Raw genomic sequence first — 22497 nt, forward strand, 5'->3', positions numbered from 1 at the left:
TCCACTATAGTAATATTAGTCATAGATTTTGTGCACTTATGTACCTGTTTTTTACCTTGATTGATTTTAGAATGTTGTAATCTCAAGCAAGGGTCAAAACAAACCCAAACTGTTCTTAGGAAAAACAAAGATGATTGTAATCTCTCAGCCCAGTTCGTGTGCTGATGTCATCCCACTGCTTGCTCGTAATGTATAAAATAAACGTCTGCTGAGGGCAGAGCAGGAAGACTTGCACCTAACTCTGACTCCCGTGTCTTCCTCGCTCCCCTTTCCCCTTTTTTCTCCCTTTTCCCCTTTTTTAGGAATCTCTACTAGCCGACGCCTTCCCACCTTAGGGTCCTGCCTGTCCTGCCTCCAGACACCTCAATAGTTGGAACTGGTCTCTGACACAAAATGATGAAAAAGCTTTAAATATAAAACTACTTAGTAGAAACATAGTAGAAGAAAATTAATCAAAATATGTATAATGTTATGGTGGGTACAAGTTTACATTTTCCTCTTTATTTCTCTTTCCAAATTTTTATAATGTTATATTGAACCTTTAAGCACAAATTAAAGCTAAACATAAATATGTAATTTCCATAATTCTATAATCATATTAATTTGACATGAGTAAGAAGCAGAAATAAAATATATTTTCTACCTCTCCTTCATCCATATTCAACCACTGCTTTGGATCTTCTTCAGTAGCCAGAAAGGCTATCAATTCTAAAGCAGTAAGACGAGTTTGACGCCTTGATGAGACAAATATCAAAACAGGTTTGGCTGGAGAATGGCTTCGAATTGCTGTTGAAAGTTGTGGGAAATAAAAGGGTAAAAGTCACTTATACAAGAGTCTAAATTTCATTAGGTTATCAAGTGGATACATGAACCTTCTTTTGTAAATTAAGTGATTTTTAAAATTTGGTCATGAAATTCAGCATTATTCAAGGTATATAACATATATCTGACAGTATATTGGAGAAATGATAGGAAAGGAGAGGTAGCTGGTCCTGTCTAGGGAGCATATTGTCTAGACAGACTGAACTACACTGAATCTTAGTTGTGGGTTGAGCTGTTGAGGACAGAGTCACTTAAAAGTGGAGACTTTCCATTAAAAGAGGTACTACATCATAGATTGACTGGTCTAAGTTGTGTTTCTGTTACCTGAGCAATGATTTGACAGAATTAATTGGTCCTAAGTTCTGAGAGAGTCAAAACTTGTCAGGTCATGAAAGCTCTCTAAAAAAAAATATACAAATTTCTTTTTTTTGTCCTTTACCAGTAGATAGAAAAGTTAAGAGCTGGTATCAATAAACTAGCAAGAAGTAAGTCAGAAGAATATCTTCCCTTTGTTTTTCTAACACATAAGATTTCAAGAAGCAAGATAAACATATATAGAAAAGAGATAAAGAGAATGCCCTACCTGAATCTACTGCTGAGTGGTGGTATGTGGGTTAGTAGGTACACACAAGGTGAGTAGTTTCAAACAGATTAAAAAAAAAACACAAAAACTTAGTCACATAAATCATGTGACCCAATTGGAAAGGAGGTGTTTATGCTCTAAATAGGCTCTAAAATGCTGATAAGATGGCTAAAGTAGAATTTATATTTGTTTCTACATAGGTCCCTCAGAACTGTCACAGACAGATATTCAAAACTTTTATATAAAGAAGCTCAATTCCTTGCAATTTTTTTGTTTGAAATGTGAGCTGCCGCATTTCTTTTTATGGGCTAAGAAACAAGGTTTATAATGGAAATGCTGACACAACCATATACCTTAAGAGTTAAGAAAGGATACCATAAAATGACTTTTCTAAATTCAAAGAAATATAGTGACCTACTACAGGTATAATAGTTTATAAAACAGCAACTATAACTCATATACCATGTCTAGAAAAGTATAAGTTTCAGTCATTTACTACTGATTTACATAACACAGAATGCTTCGTTTCTATCCAATCATCCATTCCTTAAGTAAACAACCTCAAAAGTACATAATATGAAAAATAAACTCATGTATCTTATTTCTCACTGAAATTTATAGAATATGAACAGTAATATTTTGATATATCTTCTTAGAGATACCATGATTAAAATACACATATTAGTACATTATTGGCACAATTTATACACATAATCATGAATGAATCTGTCTCCTTTTTTAAACTTCAACATTTAATGTATTTTTGCTGCTACAAGAACAGGTGTGGCTGAACAGTTCATGGCAGATTTATTGTTCATTAGTGATTTTGTATACGGCTTCTGTGGAGGTGTAAATAATTGGAACTGTCAAGACTGGTCTCTAGTTCACAATCAATACTTTGCTTCTGTCATAAGGCTAATTACAGCAGCTAAAAAGTCACCTCACAACTGTCACCTCACAATCAACAGCAGTTCACGTTAGAGAATTTATTTGGGAGTTATTTTTAGTTGATATAAAAAATATTCCTTATGCATCCTAAACAAATCATGCTTCAATAAAATCAGAGTGTTATTCTTAAATAGTTCCTGATTTCCTAATTTGTTTGAAAGGGATAATTAAAGAAACCAAACCAAGCCAAAAACAGACGTACTGTTAAAAAAATGTTAAAAAAACTACTGAAAATTTTAAGTTTTGCAGTTTTTAGTAGAAATTAAGATTATATGTTCTTTTGTTTCACGCTATTTACCATTTATTGAAGTTGTTAGCTATGATACAAAACACCTTAAAAATTAATACTAAGAATATGATTAATTTGAAAAAAATTACATATATTTATTTTATTACAAATATATCATTATTTATTAAGTCTCTTTAATTTTCAATAGTTAATATATATTTATATTGATTAATAGTTGAGGTAGTTTTAGAAATTTGTAGAAATTGGAGCAGTATATCACTCTTTGAAACAATCCTAAATTATTTAGAACACATTAAAGACTACAATAAATAAAAATTTCTATTTAATTATAGGAATATCATGCTTACCCTGAAATGTAGGCTTATTCATACTAGCCATACGAGGACAGTAATGTTGACCGGGGAAGCCGTGAATGTGAACTTCTAGTGGAACTGGACGGACTGATGGTCGAAAGTTGAACAAGCCCATCTAGAGTAAAAATGATGGTGAAACCATTTGGAGCTTATGAATATGTAAATCTATAATGTGAGCATGCTTCTTTAATGCAGCTATAAAAACCCCACTATTAAACGTCCAATTTCTCAATCTTGCACGTACCTGATTAATATTGAGCCAGTCAGCAAGGTCTCTAGCATTAGCTAAAGCAGTAGATAATCCAACTATTCTAACAGACTTTTCTGTGTGTGATGAGATGAAATTTGTTCGAGATACAATGACTTCTAGAACAGGGCCTCTTTCCTCTCCTAAGAAATAGTAATAATGTGTGTTAATCATTTAACACATCTTGTTGGTCACAGCAGGTGAGACAGTCAAAGTCTGAAAAACTGGCTTTGGACACGTGGCACCCACCAAGCAGATGGATCTCATCTATGATGAGAATGGTGACTTGCTTTACATAGTTCCGATTTTGCCAGCTTCTGCTAACTCCATCCCACTTCTCTGGCGTGGTAACAATAAGGTCAGCCTTGGCAATGGATTTCATATCAGGGGTCACATCTCCTGTTAGTTCAATAACTCTGGAGAGGAATATAAGTGATCCTTTTAACTTTTCAGGTAGCACATAACTTTGAAAAGGCAAACATATATCTTTAAAATAAAATTATATAATGCTTAAGTTAAAAGTAGTTAAGACTATTTAATCTCCCTTTGAACTCTGAAAATTTCTGAGTAATGACCACAATATATATTCCTCATGAATTCTAAGATAATTTCCTCAAATAATCTACTTTTTTTTTCAGACATGCAAAAGTACCAAACTTCCTTTATGTTTATAAACTCTCTGCCCTGAGGATTTTAGAGAGGTGAACTCATACTTCTTTCTTCAAAGGCTGGAATATGATTATGTATAAGCTTCATTCTTACACTGAAATTTTCTATAGATACTATGGCAAATTCAAATATATTAACAGATAAAGAAGAAAGCTGGGGCAAATGTGTCAACTTATTCTAAGAAGATCAGTTTTGTAAGTGAAAAAGTGTCAAATCTAGATGTTTAAATTTTAGGGCATCACTAAAGAATTTTTACATCTATTTTAACACACAGAAGAGAAAAATAGGGAAAGATAATTTTCTCCAAGTATAACGTTCCCAAAGATTTTGCTTTATTTTTTACTTTTATTTTTCACTATTTGAACATGTAATACATTGACATGGTTCCAAGGATATGTATGGTAGTATCTGTAACATGTCTATTCTATTCTCCAGTCACCCAGTTCTCATGCTGAAGCAACTGAATATTTATATTTTTCTAAAACCAAAAGACAGGATACTTAAAACATTTTTTATAGTATGCTGGAGCTCATTCTTTTGGTATATAAAGAGCTTATTCTTTATAAAGTGATAAAATATTTTGCAGTGCATGAATAATTTATTTAGCGAAGTTCTAGTGGGCACTCAGGATGCCCATAATCTTGCTACTAATTATAGTAATAAAATGAATGAATTGGTACAATGTTCAAATATTTTGAAAAAGTTATGTTCTTCAAGTATTCCTATTTTTTCATAAATTATCTATAAAGTGCCTTCTACGTGGTTTTGGAAGTTACTCTGAATGATGCAAGAAATACAGAGATATAATTTACATTTTTTGTTTCAGATTTTAATTTGAGAAAATTACCATAAAGAGTATTCATATCAAGTAATTTAAATGGTTTTATTTTTGAATCTTACAACAATGTGAATAAAAACTACAAAAGTCATTGCAAAAGCACTCACCAGTTTACTGCAATTTTTTTTGTTTTTTATAGATTATTCAGAGCATATCCTTTGAAGAAAAATAAGGACTTACTTTTTACCAAGTTTTTCTTCGATTCTAATTTTCCAATCATCCATTCTTTCACGTACTAAGGCTTTTAGGGGTGCAATATATACTGCCTAAAAGGTGGGAGTGGTAAAACATTCTCATGAAACAATGATAGCATTTCCAACAGAGATAAACTCACTAAAATTTATCAGAATATGATTATATTGTCTTAAAGTATATCCGTTAGTACTGAAAGGCTTAACATTTTAAATGGGAAAAAGGTAATTAATTGACTCAATCTATATTTATCCAAAATAAGACAGAGATAATATATCACAAAAATACTGACATAGAAATATATTTTTGAAAGTAACAGAAGTTTTTTACTTTAGGTACTTTATAACAAACATTTCTAATATTGTGAAAAAAATTAAAAGTCATGACATAATACATTACATAGAGAAAATTAGAATTCTAATGAAAAATTTCCCTGTTATTACTGAGTGTTTTCTGAGTTTTAACTCATTCACAAAAAAATTTACTGATTTTGAAATTCTGCAGAGAAGTAATCTGGTTAAATATTATGAAGGATTATCAGTTGTAAATTATTCTTTCCTTTATGTTATAAAATGTTTCAAATATATAGCAGAACTCTGCTGCTGCATCAGTATTTCTCCTAGTGAATCAACAGCCGATAAAGCTGAGAAGACAAATATCCTACAAATAAGCAGAGGAGAAAAAAACACTAACTGGAGTTCACTGAAAAAGGAATTTCTGAAAAACATTTCTGAAACTATAAATAGTACATAATTAAAATAATAACATATAGGTTATATTTCTTGGAAAAATTGTTTTAAACAGTTAATACTTCACATTTCAACTGAGCTTAAAATCAGTACTTATTTGACTTGTCATTTAATTTTATATTAACTAATCCTATCATGGCATTTGGAGAAAGGTAGGATAAAAGTAACCTCTATATTTCCTGTATAGATTCATGCTGTTTTTGTTAAAATATTAGCATTTTCTTCATAGTCAAATATTAAACTATGAATCACTACATAGCTTATAGATAAGGCTATGAATAAGATATTATAAATGAAATTGCTCACGAAGGACAAATCTTTCACAATGTGAGCACCAACATCTATGTTAAAAACTGAACTATAGAATTCCAAAGTTTAAGTTTTCTTGTTCTAATATTGGAGAATACAGTATTTTATTCTGATACTTATCTAACCTCCCTGGAAAATTCACTAGCGAGTAACAAATTTACTTGTTAAATAGGGCCAGTATATTTAGAAGTGGCTGGCTGACAGAGTATAGATGACTTATCTAATTTAATGTAAGCATGTAATTCATTCAAACAGACCTTTGAAGTAGGGTACTTGTTGAAAACTCTGAAAATAGCTAACTCAGCTGCAACAGTCTTTCCTGATCCAGTGGGTGCTCCAAGTAGGACATTACAGTCTGTGTGATACAGTGTATGAAAAATCTGTGTCTGCACAGGGTTAAAGTGGCTGAAATTGTACAGTGCTTCATATGCTTCACATCCCAAAGCTGTGACTGGTAAAGGTTGAAGGTCTAGTAATTCTGAAAACATAAAATGTCCTGTTATAACTGGAAAATATTCATAATACTGAATGTTGCATTTTAGGAACAAATTTTAACAATTTTTAATTCTTAGGAAGGAAACAAAAGCTTAATACAAAATTTATATATTAATTATAGATCTCCTCTGCCACCTCCCATGACCATATTTGTAATGCTGACATAATGGCACTGTGAGCAGTCCTATAAGTCAACTACAATACTGTATCTTTCCAATCAGGAAAGTAAATTGAGTCACAAATAAATAAAATATATATATTATAGAACAAAGCTAAATCTACCTCAACTTGTAGAAAAATGAAAAGCATTTACAAATTTTAGTACTAGAATGGATGCTAGTAACCTTATTTTTGATATGTTGATAAGTGACCAAACTGGAATGGCTACGTGAACTGTTGCTCCAGTCAAAAAATAATCAAACAAAAACACAAAAACTAAAATGATTCCAGGAAGAAAGTTAGATAGGGGTTTAAAATCAGTGTATGGGAGTGGATACATTGAATTGCATTGAGGAAACATGGAAAGAAATTAGATTTAGTTTTATCTTATTATGTGGACCAGAGGTTTAGATTAGAAAGTTAAATGATCTTATGACATAAAGTTTCATTTATACGCCCTTTAATTTAAAAGACCTTATATTTTCCTATGATTCAGAAAGGTATCAATTAGGAAATCAGAGGGAAAATTTACTTTCAGGATTATTTGTTCTACATGTGAAGGGAAACAGAACAAATAAGGAGACATACTGACCTATAGGTTGAGCAGGATCTTTTATTATAGTTTCAAAATGGAAAGTATAGAACATTCTCTTCTCAAAAATATACTTAAAGTTAAGCAAGTGGCCCTCCCTGGTGGCGCAGCGGGTTAAAGCACAGCACTGAGAATCTAGAGCCGCTTCCGCATGAGTTCGAATCCCGCCTGCCCCGGAGGTGACCACATGGTGTGGCAGACCTCTCCTGACCCGCCCGCTGCTCCCCTCAGCAGTGTACTTCGTCGATCTGCCTGTTCTGCTCCCCACTCTGTCTCTGGTGAATCCTCTCACCCTCCTCATTTCTGGCCTGTATCCCAGTTCTGTATGAATAAATAAATAAATCTTTAAAAAAAAAAAAAAAGTTAAGCAAGTAACTTAACAAAAAAATACTAACTTTTTCAACGTCTCCCTTCTATTATATAGGTAACTAAGAGTTAACTATATACTTTCGAAGCCAGACTAAAATCCCCCAGTTTTTCCTGTAGCATTGAAAATCAAGTCTGCAATGATAATCAAAGTGTAGACATAGCCTTACGATTAAAAATTTTAACATTTTGCATATGTAATATCTATGCTAAATTAATTTTAAGAAGTATAGAACTAAAAATCACTGAGGTTACATCATGCAAATAGAACTGGGAATCACTGAGGTTACATCATGCATTTCTAATATCAATTGAGATGTCATGGTGGTGCATTTATTACCTTTAAAATGTACTCAGAAATCAGCTAATTATATAAATGGGGTGACATATGCTTGGTCACTCAGCAGAGAAGTGACTGAATGAACATTAAAAATAATGCTAATACATATTGAAATTAAGCACTGCAGCCAAAGTACAGTGATGCTGGTAGTGTAGATTTTAAATTAAAACACTAAACATTTTTATTTATTTTTATTTTGAGATTGTCACTTGTATTCATATTTGATGAAAGAAAACCAGAAAGGTCCACTTCAGTGAAGGAGATTAGTAGGTATAGCAATCTTATTATCTTTCTATGTTGACAAACTTTTTAGTTCTGCTCTGTCAAGAGATCAAGTGGTATTAAGCTGTTAGACTGAAGCATCTCTCTGTAAAATATGCTAGACAATGAACAAGGTACAGATATCACAAAGATTAAAGTCACATTAATGCTTTTTTCATTTTTCTATGGATTGTCAAATAATGTATTTATTAAAAGTAGTAAGAACTAACATTTTCAAAAAAAAAGTTTGTTTTGGAAGAACTATATGGAAAAAAGTTGATTTTATTTTCTATAAAAGTAAATTAACCTATTGAAATCAATGCTCACCCATGGTGAACTGTCATTGAAATGAAATAAACATTGTATCTTAATTAACAGATTAGTTTCATGATTATTTTTGAAATAAAATATTTTATGGGGTACTTAGAAGTATTATAAACATTCATGAAATTTTGGTTTCACTCCCAAGTCTAGAAAAGCACTAGCTCATGCTATAAAAATCTAAAGTAACTAAATTGAGCCAAATAAATATTAGCTTAAAAACTACAGAAGGAGGCACAACAAGTAAGAGGATAGAGGGTGGGTAAGAACAAGGAGGAAGGAAGAACAATGGACTATGGTGAGCTGGAGATGGATATGCCAAGGTGGTAATACCTGATGGGGCATCTAAGTATTAATTATGTTAATTAAAAATAAATTAAAAAAAACTAATAAAAAATCAAATGGACTTCTGTTAGTTATGACAATGCAAAACACTGCTAATATCAAATTGCAGATTGCTGAACTCTTTGACAATGTGAGGGGAAATGGAGTACAACAGAGGGAATATATTGTTTATAGGACACAAATTAATTTGGGAAATATGTGAGTGTGGGTGGAGTGACATCAAAACATGCCTCTTTAGTAATAACACTTTTTGGTGTAGAAGCACACTAGATGCAGGAAAAAATGCTTTGCAATTCACTTTAAATAATGGATTTAATGGAATGTAAGTTAAAGTAAGTTTAATGTAATTTGGTCACTTCAGAAGTAAGATTAAGTAAGTTCAAAAAGACAAGAAAAAAGGAGGATATCTCAAAAGTTTCACAGACTACAGATGAAATGATAATTCTTGTAATGAAAAAGGAAGGTAGATGTGGATAAATGTGAATAAATGACAATGATTACATGTACAAATAGTGATAAAATGAACTAATAGAGAAAGAGAGTCCCATGTTTATTGAAAACTGTTAGAACATCGTTTCAAATTTTTGGAACACAAAACGGAAGGCTACCATTAAGATCTACAGATTGTATACATATATGGATTCTGAAAAGTCTCTTTAAATTATATTGACAAATAAGTTGGCTCTCTGATTCCGATTCAGACAACTTTAAAGTACAAACACTTCTCAACAGTCATTAAAACACTTGCAAAATCAAATACTCAGGTTACTGTTCAATGTTACCTGTATGGGGAGGATGTCTCTCTGGCAGAATTAGATGTTGAAAGTTGATGATACACACAGCCTCAGCTCCTAGCCACCTATCAGACACTGCTCGAATGTAGTATTGAGAAGGCAAAGGTTCAAAAATAGGAATTGTAAACACCAGCATTTGTTTTTCTTTACTAATGACCTAAGGTGAAATAAAGTAAAAAGCAAATATGTATATTTCAATGCCATAAAGCTCTCATTAGTCTGTGGGTAAGACAATGGTATCTACAGCAATATATAATAGAGGTAAAGAAAATATCTTTGATTTATAAATAACTGCACCAAATATACTTTAGAGATTTGTGGGATCTTTCCCTTGTGATACAATAGAAGGTAATAGTAATACTCAATGTCTATTGTTTACATATACTTACCATCACATATTAACATGTTGTGAATATGGCTCAACAGAATTTTTATAATTTCTTTTATTTATTTTTAAAGAATTTTCTAACCTGCATTCATTCACGATTTTACCATTATTTATTAATATTTTAAAAATTCAATTATTATTTTAAGAAGAATAACAGAATCACCTGGCATTAAATGAAGAAAATCATGAAGACAACTGCTTGGAGAACAAAATGTTGCTATGAAATTCTACCCAAAGTTCCCACCTTGAAGTTAGTTTCTGTTTCTTTAGTTAAAAAACACAGACTTATTTCTGTATAGAGTATCAATATTATATAAAACTCAGAAGATTAACATGGAGAACCAAAGTTTATCAATGGCATAATGACCAGTGTATAACAAATGAAAATATTTTGATTTCTATTTTAGCTACCCAGTGACCAGAGGGTTTCAGTTAGATTTGCTAACATCAAGCTGAATCTTTTCTCTTGGACTTACCGAGAACTTAGAAAAGGATGCCACTTTTATAATGGAATTCAATATTCTTTAGCTTTGTGTTCATATAACATCTTAGTTATTATTCTTATTTATTTAAAAATTATTTATACTACCCATATTCCCTCTGGAAGCCGTGCTTTAAATGATGATAAACATTACAATGCAATTTCTCATACTACCATTACATTGAATATAACAATACTGTAACAATTAATTACTGATTTTTAAAAACTAAGCAAAACATAAAAAATAGTAAATAAAATTTTAATGGCACTATGTAATTATGGAGAAACGGGTAGAAACAAAAGCTGCTATTTAGTTTATATTTTCTTGTTGGAGAATAAAATATATGATACAGGGGCCCTCCCTGGTGGCCCAGCGGGTCAAAGCACAGCACAAAGAAGCTTAAACCTCTTCCGCATGAGTTCGATTCCCACCTGCCCTGGAGGTGATCCACATGGTGAGGCAGACCTCTCCTGACCCGCCCGCTGCTCCCCTCAGCAGTGTACTTGGTCGATCTGCCTGTTCTGTACCCCACTCTGTCTCTGGTGAATCCTCTCACCTCTGTATCTCTGGCCTGTACCCCAGTTCTGTATGAATATATGAGGCCCTCCCTGGTGGCGCAGCGGGTTAAAGCACAGCACAAAGAAGCTTAAACCTCTTCCGCATGAGTTCGATTCCCGCCTGCCCTGGAGGTGATCCACATGGTGAGGCAGACCTCTCCTGACCCGCCCGCTGCTCCCCTCAGCAGCGTACTTCGCCGATCTGCCTGTTCTGCTCCCCACTCTGTCTTTGGTGAATCCTATCACCCTCCACATCTCTGGCCTGTACCCCAATTCTGTATGAATAAAAAAATAAATCTTTAAAAAAAATATATATATGATACAGATATAGCCACATACATATGTTTACCTGTTTTTTTAGAACTAGAAAGTATTCTGAGTGATAAATATGATCATTTGTAGGATCTTCTACCCAAATCCACCAGGGTTCGCCAACTGTTCCATGAACCTACAAGAAAAATAGTATCTTAATAATAGCTATACCATAACTCAAATAAGGGATATTTTGTTTGTATGCAGAGCACCACTGCCTTTTACTTAACAGTCTTTTTTTTTTTTGATAATTTACCTACCAATGTTTACATTTAAGATATATATATTTACAAAGTTGTGGCATTATTTCTGTAAGGTAATATTTGAACAGCCTTATCACCCCCGCAAAAGAAACCCTGTACCCATTAGCAACCAGTGCCTATCTCCCTCCATCTTGCTAAGGTCTGACTCTTGACAACCACAATTTAACTTCTTTCTCATTTGTCTACTTGGGATATTTCATAAACATGCAATCATATAATATGTGGTCGTCAGTGTTTTATGTCTTTCACTTACTACCATGTTTTCACAGTTCGTTCATATGATAACATACATCAGTAGCTTATTTCTTTTTACTGATAATGGCCCATTGGAGAAACAGATCGTATTTTGTGTATTCATTCTTTTCTCTCTTTCTGGTAACAAAACAGTTTTGGTCTGTATTTATCTAAATTTCATGTCACTCAGAAGGTGGTTATCCCATATTCAAAGATACTGAAGTAAGGGAGAGGCCATGCCCAATACTGGACCAATTAGATAGAAGGGAAGGTACAAATGTATAAAATGTATAATGATATAGTGAGCTGGTAAAGGGGGAGTGTTTATCTCCTCTTTAAAAGTGAACAGGAAAAATAAAAATACTTGAAAAGTAGTCATTAGTGTCAGCAGAGCAAAAGGATGGAGAGATTTTGGTCCTTGAATAAAATCCAGTCATCTTTAGGACCTAATCACTTGTGGACTTGTCATTGTAGAAGATATATTTTCTTGCTTGCGTCAGTTTTTTTTTTTTTTTTTTGTAGCTAAAAGCATTCTGATAGATTTAATTATGGAAACAGTTAAGCACTCTAACTTCAGTAATAAAGTAAGCCCAATTGTGAGAAATTTATTATCAATATGGATAGAAAATAACAGTGTAAAAAACATGAAAGTGCTATGTATTCTATGTATTTCAAACATTTTTCTTATATATTATACTTGAAATGAGTTTATGGCTAATGATAATTTAATATTTTATGCAAAACAATATTTTATATTTATAAAAATATTAAATATAATTATGTATCATCTAGTCCTTATAGATATTTGATGAGAAAGATAGTAAGTACTCTGTAAAACTTTACAGGTGAGGAAATTGAAGGAATTAAAGGCTAGGTCAATGGCAGATATGGGTTAGGTCTATAGGTAATTTCTGAATACATGCTGAAAAAAATTTGTTCAAATTGTAGATGTACTAATGTCACTTACTGCAGAAGATATTTTATTATGCTTAACTACAATCTTATAATAATGCAGGGTAGGAACTGCTATATTACAATTAATAATTTCCTTGTCTTCTCCCATGGGCTTCTTTAGGAAAGGACTGAATCTTACTTGCTTTTGTATCTATAATCTGGATTTTACTGTTCTCTTTGAACTGTAACTAGAGCAAAATTAGTTGTTCAAAACTGTTGACTGAATGAAGAACTATAAGGATGAATTGTGAGTGCTTTGATGGTGGGTCTGGTGTAGGAGCAACACCTGATACTATTCCCTGTAAAACACAAATAATAATGTAAACCAACTTTAACTAAAACAAACAAACAAAAAACAAAAAAGAGGTTCCCAAAGTAGATCTTCACACATGTAACATCTATGGTTTTGAAGGAAGATTGAAAGATGTAAAAACAGAAACAGGAATGCAATGGCAGCCAAGAAAGGACATCTTCAAAACTATGTACAATGCTCAATGTTAAGAAAAATGAGGAAAAGGTCATTTATCACGGCAATCATTCAGGTTTTGGTGATTACCAAGGAAGTAATGTCAGTAGTAAAAGGAAAGACATGAATGACAGTTTGAGAAGTAATTAGGACTTTATAAGGGCTCTTTCAGCATGCGGAACCTGGAATCAGTAGGCTAATAATAATCTGGCATTATGAGGCAGAGCAAATAGAGGTGGCAAAAATGAAGAAAACAGAAAATAAGCAGACAGAATTAAGCAGTCTCTATAGAGCTGAGTCCACCTAGTCATTGCTCAATATTTACAGTTTAGATTTCCTAAATATCCTGAAGGGCTCTCATTGTTCATAATTTACAATATCATATTTATTTTTCATAAGGATTGATAAATATTACTACAATGTTTTTAATGGCTCTTCAATATGTACTTTTTTTTTTGGAGGATTTTCTACATGCTTGAGGATAGACATAAGGAGGTGCAGTTAAACCTGCAGTACAGAAATCTAGGTGTTCTCCCCTTCTACCTGATCGCTCCAAGTGAAATCAGGACAGACACTGAGTGTCACTCGGAGGACAGTCCGTGTGATGGGCTGAATGGATGCTTCCATTGTAACAGAAGGAATTTGGTGAACACATTGTTTGACCTTGAGTCCAATATTCACATGATGCAGCATGTGACCTGTAAGGAAAACATCACATAGAAGAAATGTGTCCAGACAGTAAAAAAGTAATATAATCTGACTTGTAAATGCGTTTCAGAGAAGGTGATTTTATTGCTTTTTTTATGATTTGCTATGTAGAATAGTTGACATTCTTGACCTGGCATGTTTGAATATTTTGTAATAGTTAACTCAAATTAGCAATTCATAGCTCTGAAAAGCACTAACAAGGTTTCTTTACCTATTAATAGGGTTCTTAAAATTACTGAAAATTGATTGTCCTTAAATTACTATAAATAGTTTTACTTTTCTCCTAGTTTGACACATTATAGATGTATTTAGTTATTTTTAAAAATAGCCATTAATTTATTCAAGGTCTATTTTAGAACTCTAAAACTATGATGAGAAATGCTTTGGTAGTTAAATAATTTCAACCATTCATACCCATTTTCAGACAAGATAAAGAATGTAAAATATGGTAAATCTAGCATAAAGTTAAACTCATATGCAGTTTTCAGAAAAAAGATAAAATATAAAAATATGGTCAATATAGCACAAAATTAACCACTTCAATATATTTTCATGAGTGATTAAGTTCTGAAATACAGCTTATATAGAAGTAGTGGGATGGGAAGGTACTACAAAAAAGTGTGACTAACTATATAGATTTTTCTATTTTCGTCCAAGCAACAAAGATAGTTCACAAAATATCTTAAAATGCATTTATGAACAAATAACAGTATTACATGTTCATCTGAATTTGAAATTAAAGTGGTCTTCCCTTTATTGATAACATAGTTATATTCTACCCTAATGTTAGTACTTTCAACTTCCCTAGTCAATACCCCAATTTCAGCCTGTTTATGTGAACCTCTCCCTTCTTCCACTCTATCTTTGCTATTTTTCTCATTACACAAGTAAAATACTATCTCAGTTTTGGGCCTTGTGTCAGCAGTAATCTTTCCACTCATTTTCTTTTTAGTCAGACTTCCTTCATTCTATTCAGAATCTGAAATATTACCTAATTTATGTATTTGCCTAATAAGATGTTAAGGTACATGGAAATGCATAGGAATACATTTTTAATATTATGTGAAAAAAGGCAGATGACCAAATGCTGTTTACACACAGATACTAAGAAGGTTTAAAGACATGTGAGTATAATGGTGAAGCTTACTTAGAAACTCTAAAGAAATATAGTTTAATGTTGATTTTTTCCTGTAATATCAGGAACAACAGAAGACTTTTCAAAGAATTAAGCAACAAAGAATAAACTTCATACTTAAGGTTTGGACAATCTAAACTCCCCTCTAACTGCTAATTCTTTCAAGGAACATTACAAAACTTATAGGAAATTCTGCTTGAGTTTAGACTTCAAAAGAAATTTCAAAAAATGGTAAAGGTCCATCATGAGTAACATGAAAATTCATAATACATTTCTTTGACACCTAGTAAAACTTATGCACAGAACACTACATTCAAACATTTTTTTCCCATAGTTACCTATTTCATCTTTCCTCATGTCTTTCAGCTTGTCCACACTAAGATTTTTTTCTTCTAATCTTGTTAGAATGTGTGGTGGTAAGGTTGAAAATTGCCTCAAAGGGCTAGCCCAACCCCAAAGCCTCTTGTCGATAACTTTACTAAGATTCAGGAGCTTGTAGGTCATGGCAGGCCAACGTTTCCTCAGAGCAATTTCAAAAAGAGCACGGACTATTCTAGCTGCATTCTGAAGAATAAAAGGAGGAATTGGTTGTTAGGTTCAATGTGCTTTTAAATTTCTAAATAAATTTATTACTCAGACTCAGTTTCAAAAGAAGTATGTCAAGCTACATCTCTACATCTTTTCATTGTGGGCAACAACTATTCTCATACGACCCTAAAGTATCCTTATTATTTCTACACCAGAATAATCATATCCTTTATAGGTGGATGTCATCCTGTTTAACTCTAAGTATATAGTCTTACTTCCAGGTTCTTTGAAGCTCTACTCCTACACCCCTGTGTAGAAGTATAAGAGACATTTTAAAATGAATAGTAATGTATATAAATATATAAATTAATAAAAAAATAAGAAAAAAAAGAAGCAGAGACAAAGGCATGTGAAGTATCAAGGGGGCTGTTGAGGCTATCTAGATAACTGATGAGGCCCCTGAGCACACAGAGGAATACTTAAATTTACAATACCATTTAAAGGAGAAATAAGGAAGATTTTGGGATCAAGTCAGGAGGAAGAAAATTAGTGAAAGAAGGTAATAAAAAAAACATTGATGTGTGAACTTACCCACATTAATGGTTTCCTATAAACTGAGCAAAGTGACAAATGTTTACATATATTGTTTCACTTGATCTTTCTACCACTGCACTTGAATGGTCTCAATAGTGTGATTTTACAAATGAAGAAAATGGGGTTTGAAGAAGTTAATAATTTTATAAAGGTTACATAGATGGTTGGTGTCAGAATATCTTTGTTAAGCCAGTTCTAAGCAATAACAATCTTAACCCCAATAGTCTAAATTCAGTGGTCCGAGGATAACTTCTTTAACAGACATAAAAAGTTACAAAGACTGGAGTGCATATTCATACCTCTATATTTAGTTTTCATTTGTTTTGCCTCTTCTTTTAAAAAAAATTAATTTGAGGCAAGACTGGCTTATAACACTGTATGTAATTCAGGGGAATAGGTTCATACCTCAGATGTACATCACACCCATCCCAGAGCAACTGTACCCCTTTATTATACATAACTGGGCTCCCCCCTCATTTTGTCCCCACCCACAATGGAATATTTAAAACTAAAGAACTTAAAGAACAAAGCCTCCTTCCTTCTAACATTAACTTTGAAGACAGTTTTATTGTAGACTGTTTCTATAATCATGGACTTGGAGATACCTTACAATATCAAATGACATCTGTATTTGAAAATGAAGAACATTGAATGCAGTTCAAGTCATAAAAAGATGAAAAAAAGCAGACTTTAAATAGTAAAAAGATGATCCAGCCTGAAATAGTGAGATCAAAAATGATCTGAGCTATAGACTTTCGCTTTATATTTTATATAAAATATGTATTTGTCTTTTGACAAGTTCAATATTTTGTTTCAGTATTAGAAATTTAAGAACAAAAACTACATCTAGAAGTATGAGTACAGTTCTGATATTCATTAAAAATACAGAAAGCCCTGAGTAGGCCAAGAAAATAATATATAAAATAAATATTTTGATTATTATACCAGTCAAATAGGTCTTCCTATATTTCTAGTTACTTCTGTAAATTACAGCCAGGTTAATTCTCCCAATTATATACCTGAAAGTGTTTTATTTTTATATTTCAGGGCTAGTAACTGCTTCCTAGAAGCTAAATGAAATGAAGAGAAATGAAAGAGAAATACCATATGACAAGATACAAATAGAACATTTAATCTGGAATGAAGTTAATTGAATGGAAATAATAATCAAACTCTCTAACATTTGCAGTCCAGAGAAGTTACACAGACAACATTGTAAAATCTTAGGCTACTTGAAAAGGATCCTAGAATAGAAAAATTCATTTAAAATGTTGAGAGAATAAAGTTTCAGAAATATAGAAGGCAAAAGCATTTTACAAAGTTGAAAAACTGTGGAATCACTGATGAGTTAAATTTAAAATATGAATTGATTCAAGAATAATTATGTAATGTACTCATGGATGATAAGTCTAAAATTGTTATTTAAGAATAACCAGAGTCATCTGAGATGTAACCTTAATCTCCTGAGTGGCTTTATGAGCACCAAACATGAAGAAACCATAAATTTTAATATTGTAAAGCAACTTGTTTATTTATTTCTAGAAAAACAAGTTAAAACACAAGTTAGAAACAGTGGCTCCTATAGGAGCTATCGTGTTTGGAGAATATATATTATTTCTATAGGAGAAATGTGTTCAAAATGGGAAAAAGATTTTTACCATGTCCACATTTACTTTGTATAGAACATGAAATTGTCACTGGTATCTTGGTTACTTTGATTAAATTACCACATTCATTCAATTTGTTTGCCAATAGATCTTGGTCCATGTTTGTAAACATTTTGTGTGTACAGTTATTTGGGTAATCATGGCTGTTAATAATTCATTTAACACAACATACTTTTCCTATGAAGTCTTTGAACAAAAATCACACACATAAAATACTTTGTCTATGAGTTCCTATACTTAAAAGCAAGCTTTTATTTCTTAACTTAGAGGTATTACTCAACAAAAATAATGAAAAAAGTATTTTTGATGAGTATGTTTTAAAAGTATGTCTGTACAAGAAGACTCATTTGAAAGATACATGCCTCTAAGTCCTCAAAAACAACAAATATACCTTTATTACTTCATATGAGCGTATGAACTCATAAACATAAATATTAAAACAGTGTAGACTTTTTTTTTAAAGTATATATTAAGTGATATGAAAGTAAGGAAATAGTTTTCTTTTAGTCTTTAATTTTTAAGTATCAATAGTAGGGAAAAAAGATTTTGTTTTCCCATAGACTTACCACACTGAGTATATGGTATGGGATATATTTATTAACCCTTATTTAAAGTCAATTTCTTTTTGTTTAACTTTTAACATTTGGAGAAAGCTACAAAAGGTTCCAGTCTTTTTAAACACATTTTTGTCTCACTGCTCTTTACAAGTAAAATAAATGAACTTTATCATTTTGAAGCAAGAAAAAAACCAGATACTGATTTTTCAAAATGCTAAAATGCAAGCAATAGGAATATCAAGATGCACCAAATCAACCAATAAATCCAACCAATTACTCATGTGATTCTGATTTAGAGATGATAAAAGATGCACAAGTTAAACAGAACTAGTCTAAAACACAAGGATAATTTGGTAGTATGTTATAATACATTATGTTCACAGCATAAAAATAAAGAAAAAAAATTTTATTGCTAAAAATAAAGAAGGAATACAGGAAGAGAGCATTGACCTACCTGTGCAACATATGCAGAATCTGATATAAGGGAGAAACTGTCCATCTCTCCTCGACTGATGTAAGTTTGTAGTAGGATATTTATTTTCCCATAGCTGTTCTCAACACCTCCAGGAGCTGAGAGCTCACAGAAATTGTTTAATAAGGTATCTAACTCCTCTATTTCCTCTTCTCTGACCTGGAAGAATCAATGTTTTTATAGGATTATTAAAGCTGATTTATAGAAATTTTTCATATTGAAGTTAAAACTACGTTGCATGCTTTAAAAAAGTTTCCAATTTATTATGACTCGCCATTTTCTTTTTGTAATACTAAACAGTAATATTTACCCCCACACAGGTAGCTAATAAAAATACAAGAAGAGACTATCTTGAAGCTGATAAAATTACATTTTTTATTCATCACAATATTAAAGTTGCCATTGACATATAAAAATTTGATATACCACAAAAATTAAATCTTCTGACCTCACCATCTTTCAGATGATGAGATTTCATTTTTTATTTGACCAGAGTAAAACCTCTGCCCAAATGGATTAGGGCAAACTTGAATTATCTTCAAATGCATTCATTATAGTCATATCACTTTATATGGCATAACACATTCATAGCTTAATGCTATGAAGTACTAGGATTCAAAGTATTAAAGTTTCCACTGTTAATAAGATTAAATTATAACATGGGCACAGAAATATTCATATGTAAGTTTGAATCATGCATGTCCTTTATATTTTCTTCAGCAAACCTCATAGTACCGCATACTACATTCTTTAATACTTTTCATTGTTGGAAAACCTATTTCAATTGTTTGATTTGCAGTCGAGTAAAAGAATTATGTCAGATATGTCATAATAATTTAGGATAATAGATACTGTTGATAAATGAAGATATAATAAATGTAAAATGCCATATAGCTTATATTCTATCAGGAATACAATTAATTAGATATAATTGAAGGAAGGCATATATTGATATATTTTACATACATTTGACTCAAACTTTAAGTGATCATACCTTAATTTGATCAAATTCTTCAGCTTTGGAGACTATAGCAAGAATATCACTCTCTGTTTTGTGAGCATCAAATAGTTCATTGAAGGTCTACAAAGTAAGTGTTATAGTTGATTGAAATAAAAGTCCAGTGAAATATTTTAAATTAAAGACATGATTATAAATCACATATTCTTAAAGAACATTTGAGCATCAGACAACGAAGTTTTATTTGTGACATACTATTCCAAATCAATTCTTCATATACATAAGTCATTAAATTGTTTTATAAACATCAAAATTTATCAAACACTTGAAAATCTTCCCAAAACATAACTAGCCAGTGAAGACCTTTGAAGCAAAAAAAGATCAACAAGATCAGTTAATAAAACTTAACCTTAGATATTTTTCAAAATATTCAGCATAACTTTCTAGTTTTTGCTCATTTTTAGCAAAGGGACATGGAAGTCTGCACTATCCATCAACTATCAGCTAATCATAAATCATAACAGTCAGAGAGGAACACCTAAAAATATGTAACCTGAAGATTCTGCCAAAGAAATCATAATATGACTAGTGAGGAAACTGGGAGAGTAGATAACAGAAGCACTAGACAACTAGGAAAAATGCTTTGGGTCAAGGAACCATGAGATCACAGTTGTGAGGATATATATGTTCAAAGACTCTGAAGGTTATGTTAAGTGAGATAAGTCAGATAAAGACAAGTACTTGAGGATTTCATTCATGTTGATGAATATAAAGAAACCCTGAAAATATGACTGTAGAATTTATGCTACCAGTGGGGCCTCCCTGGTGGTTCAAGGGGTTAAGCTTCAGTACTATGACACTATTGGCAGTTACTGCAGCACTAATTTGATCCAGGCCAGGGAGCTGACCTCATGGTGTGGCAGACATCTCCTGTCTTGCCCAATGCTCCTTTCAGCAGTGTATTTCAATACATCTGCCTGTTCTGCTCCCTACTCTGTCTGGTGAATCCTGTCAACTTCACCCTTCACCCACTGCAGCTCTGGCATACACCCCAGTTCGTGTGTGCAAATACAAAATATATCTTTTTTTAAAATGAATTAAATCTTTGAAAAAAAAAAAAAGAGAACTGACACTACCAGAAAGGGTGGTTGGAAGGGTAGCCTAGGGGTGCGTCACCCCCATGGACTAATGTGGGGAACTGTGGGTACATTGCTGGTGAGTGTGGTATGTAACATACATCTGAAGAGGTGTGACCCTACATCTCTGTGTCACACTCAGTGTTGTACACCAACATTGCCTCAAAAAAAGTACAATTTAAAAGAAAACTTAATCCAATAGATGAAAAAGACTTTGAAGAAGCCTAAACTGCTATGCAAATATAAGGTTTATTTTGCAAAAGATAAGTAAAAGCCAGTATGCACAGAAAAGTATTTTTAAAAACCACCTATATGTAAGTCCATGTTAAAGATATAAAACACAGATTTCATATTGTCTAGGTTTAAGATTTCTGAAGAAATTTCATCTTAATGATTTTCATTACTTTTCCATTTTAAAAACAGTTTTAGTTACAAAATTTAGAAATGAATAGATTGAAAAAATCCATACTTTCTATAAAAGTAAAAATTCATATTACCTATCTTCTTCAATTAAGTCCTCTCCTCATAAGTAATTAGAATTAAGTTTTTCCATTTAATTACATACATACGTATATAAACCACACATGAAGCCATGAAAATGTCACCTAAAATGTAAAAGTCATAGTGGCACTCACTCATGCATAAAATGATGTTAAGAGGCAAAAAGGAACACTATAGTTATAGTCAAAGTTAACTTTGCAAATCTCTTAAATTCCCCAAAAAGTACAACTAGGCTGAGTGCTAATTTTATTGGTTTTTATAATTCATCTTACTAGTGTTTCTCATTACTCAGTAATTTTTAACTTTTCATTGAGGATATCTTTAAAGCATCACTTCCCACTTCAAAACATTCAGGTATTCCTTTCATAGGTCTCACCAACAAGTTCAACTGTTTTAGACTTGGGTGTATCTCCTACTTGGGATATACTCATGAAACAGATGGCAAAAGGGTCCTTAATATGCAAAGTCTTATATCTTTCATATCTTTAAAGAGTGTATGCTACTGAGTTCACGCAAGTTAAATGCATTTTGCTCTATTAATAACTTTGTTATTCTGCATTAATGCTGTATTTTGAAGTCTAGAAAGTACTTACATCTAGGAAATATATTATTATTATATTAGTTCTACTAAGTATAATACCTCAATGGTGTTGTATTTAATATAATAATGGCTGGCAGTTCTACCCAAATCGGTTGAGGAAAAATATCCAGTTCTCTCCTCAAAACGAATCATCCGAGCTTTGTCTAATTTTCGTCCAACCTCAATAACCAACTGTTCTCGATGCTTTGCTAATGTTGGGTCCATCTAGGAAAGAAAATATAATCACTTGCTTATTTCTTTAGCACTCATCATTTGTAAAGGTATACTTACTTATGGGGATCAAAAATTTTTATCTGGTCTTAAATAGTCTTTAAGATTATAAAGACTGGAATCAGTATCTTCTGCCCTCCC

General features: G+C 32.1%; 1 protein-coding gene across 1 annotated transcript in view; it reads right to left on the reverse strand.

Annotated features, from left to right (window-relative positions):
- ASCC3 (activating signal cointegrator 1 complex subunit 3) overlaps positions 1-22497 on the reverse strand; it is a 232059-nt gene that overhangs the window by 86318 nt on the left and 123244 nt on the right. Inside the window, exons 18-30 of the mRNA XM_004673727.2 lie at positions 22186-22350; positions 19945-20031; positions 18933-19109; positions 15471-15696; positions 13833-13987; positions 11410-11508; positions 9622-9790; positions 6218-6438; positions 4891-4976; positions 3453-3619; positions 3201-3346; positions 2951-3071; positions 644-786 (exon numbers count right to left, since the gene is read on the reverse strand). Of these exons, the coding sequence (XP_004673784.1) occupies positions 644-786; positions 2951-3071; positions 3201-3346; positions 3453-3619; positions 4891-4976; positions 6218-6438; positions 9622-9790; positions 11410-11508; positions 13833-13987; positions 15471-15696; positions 18933-19109; positions 19945-20031; positions 22186-22350 (1962 nt within the window). The remainder of the gene's footprint in view (positions 1-643; positions 787-2950; positions 3072-3200; positions 3347-3452; positions 3620-4890; positions 4977-6217; positions 6439-9621; positions 9791-11409; positions 11509-13832; positions 13988-15470; positions 15697-18932; positions 19110-19944; positions 20032-22185; positions 22351-22497) is intronic.

Source organism: Condylura cristata, unplaced genomic scaffold, assembly GCF_000260355.1.
Source record: "Condylura cristata isolate star-nosed mole 26May11 unplaced genomic scaffold, ConCri1.0 scaffold00001, whole genome shotgun sequence".
NCBI lineage: Eukaryota > Metazoa > Chordata > Mammalia > Eulipotyphla > Talpidae > Condylura > Condylura cristata.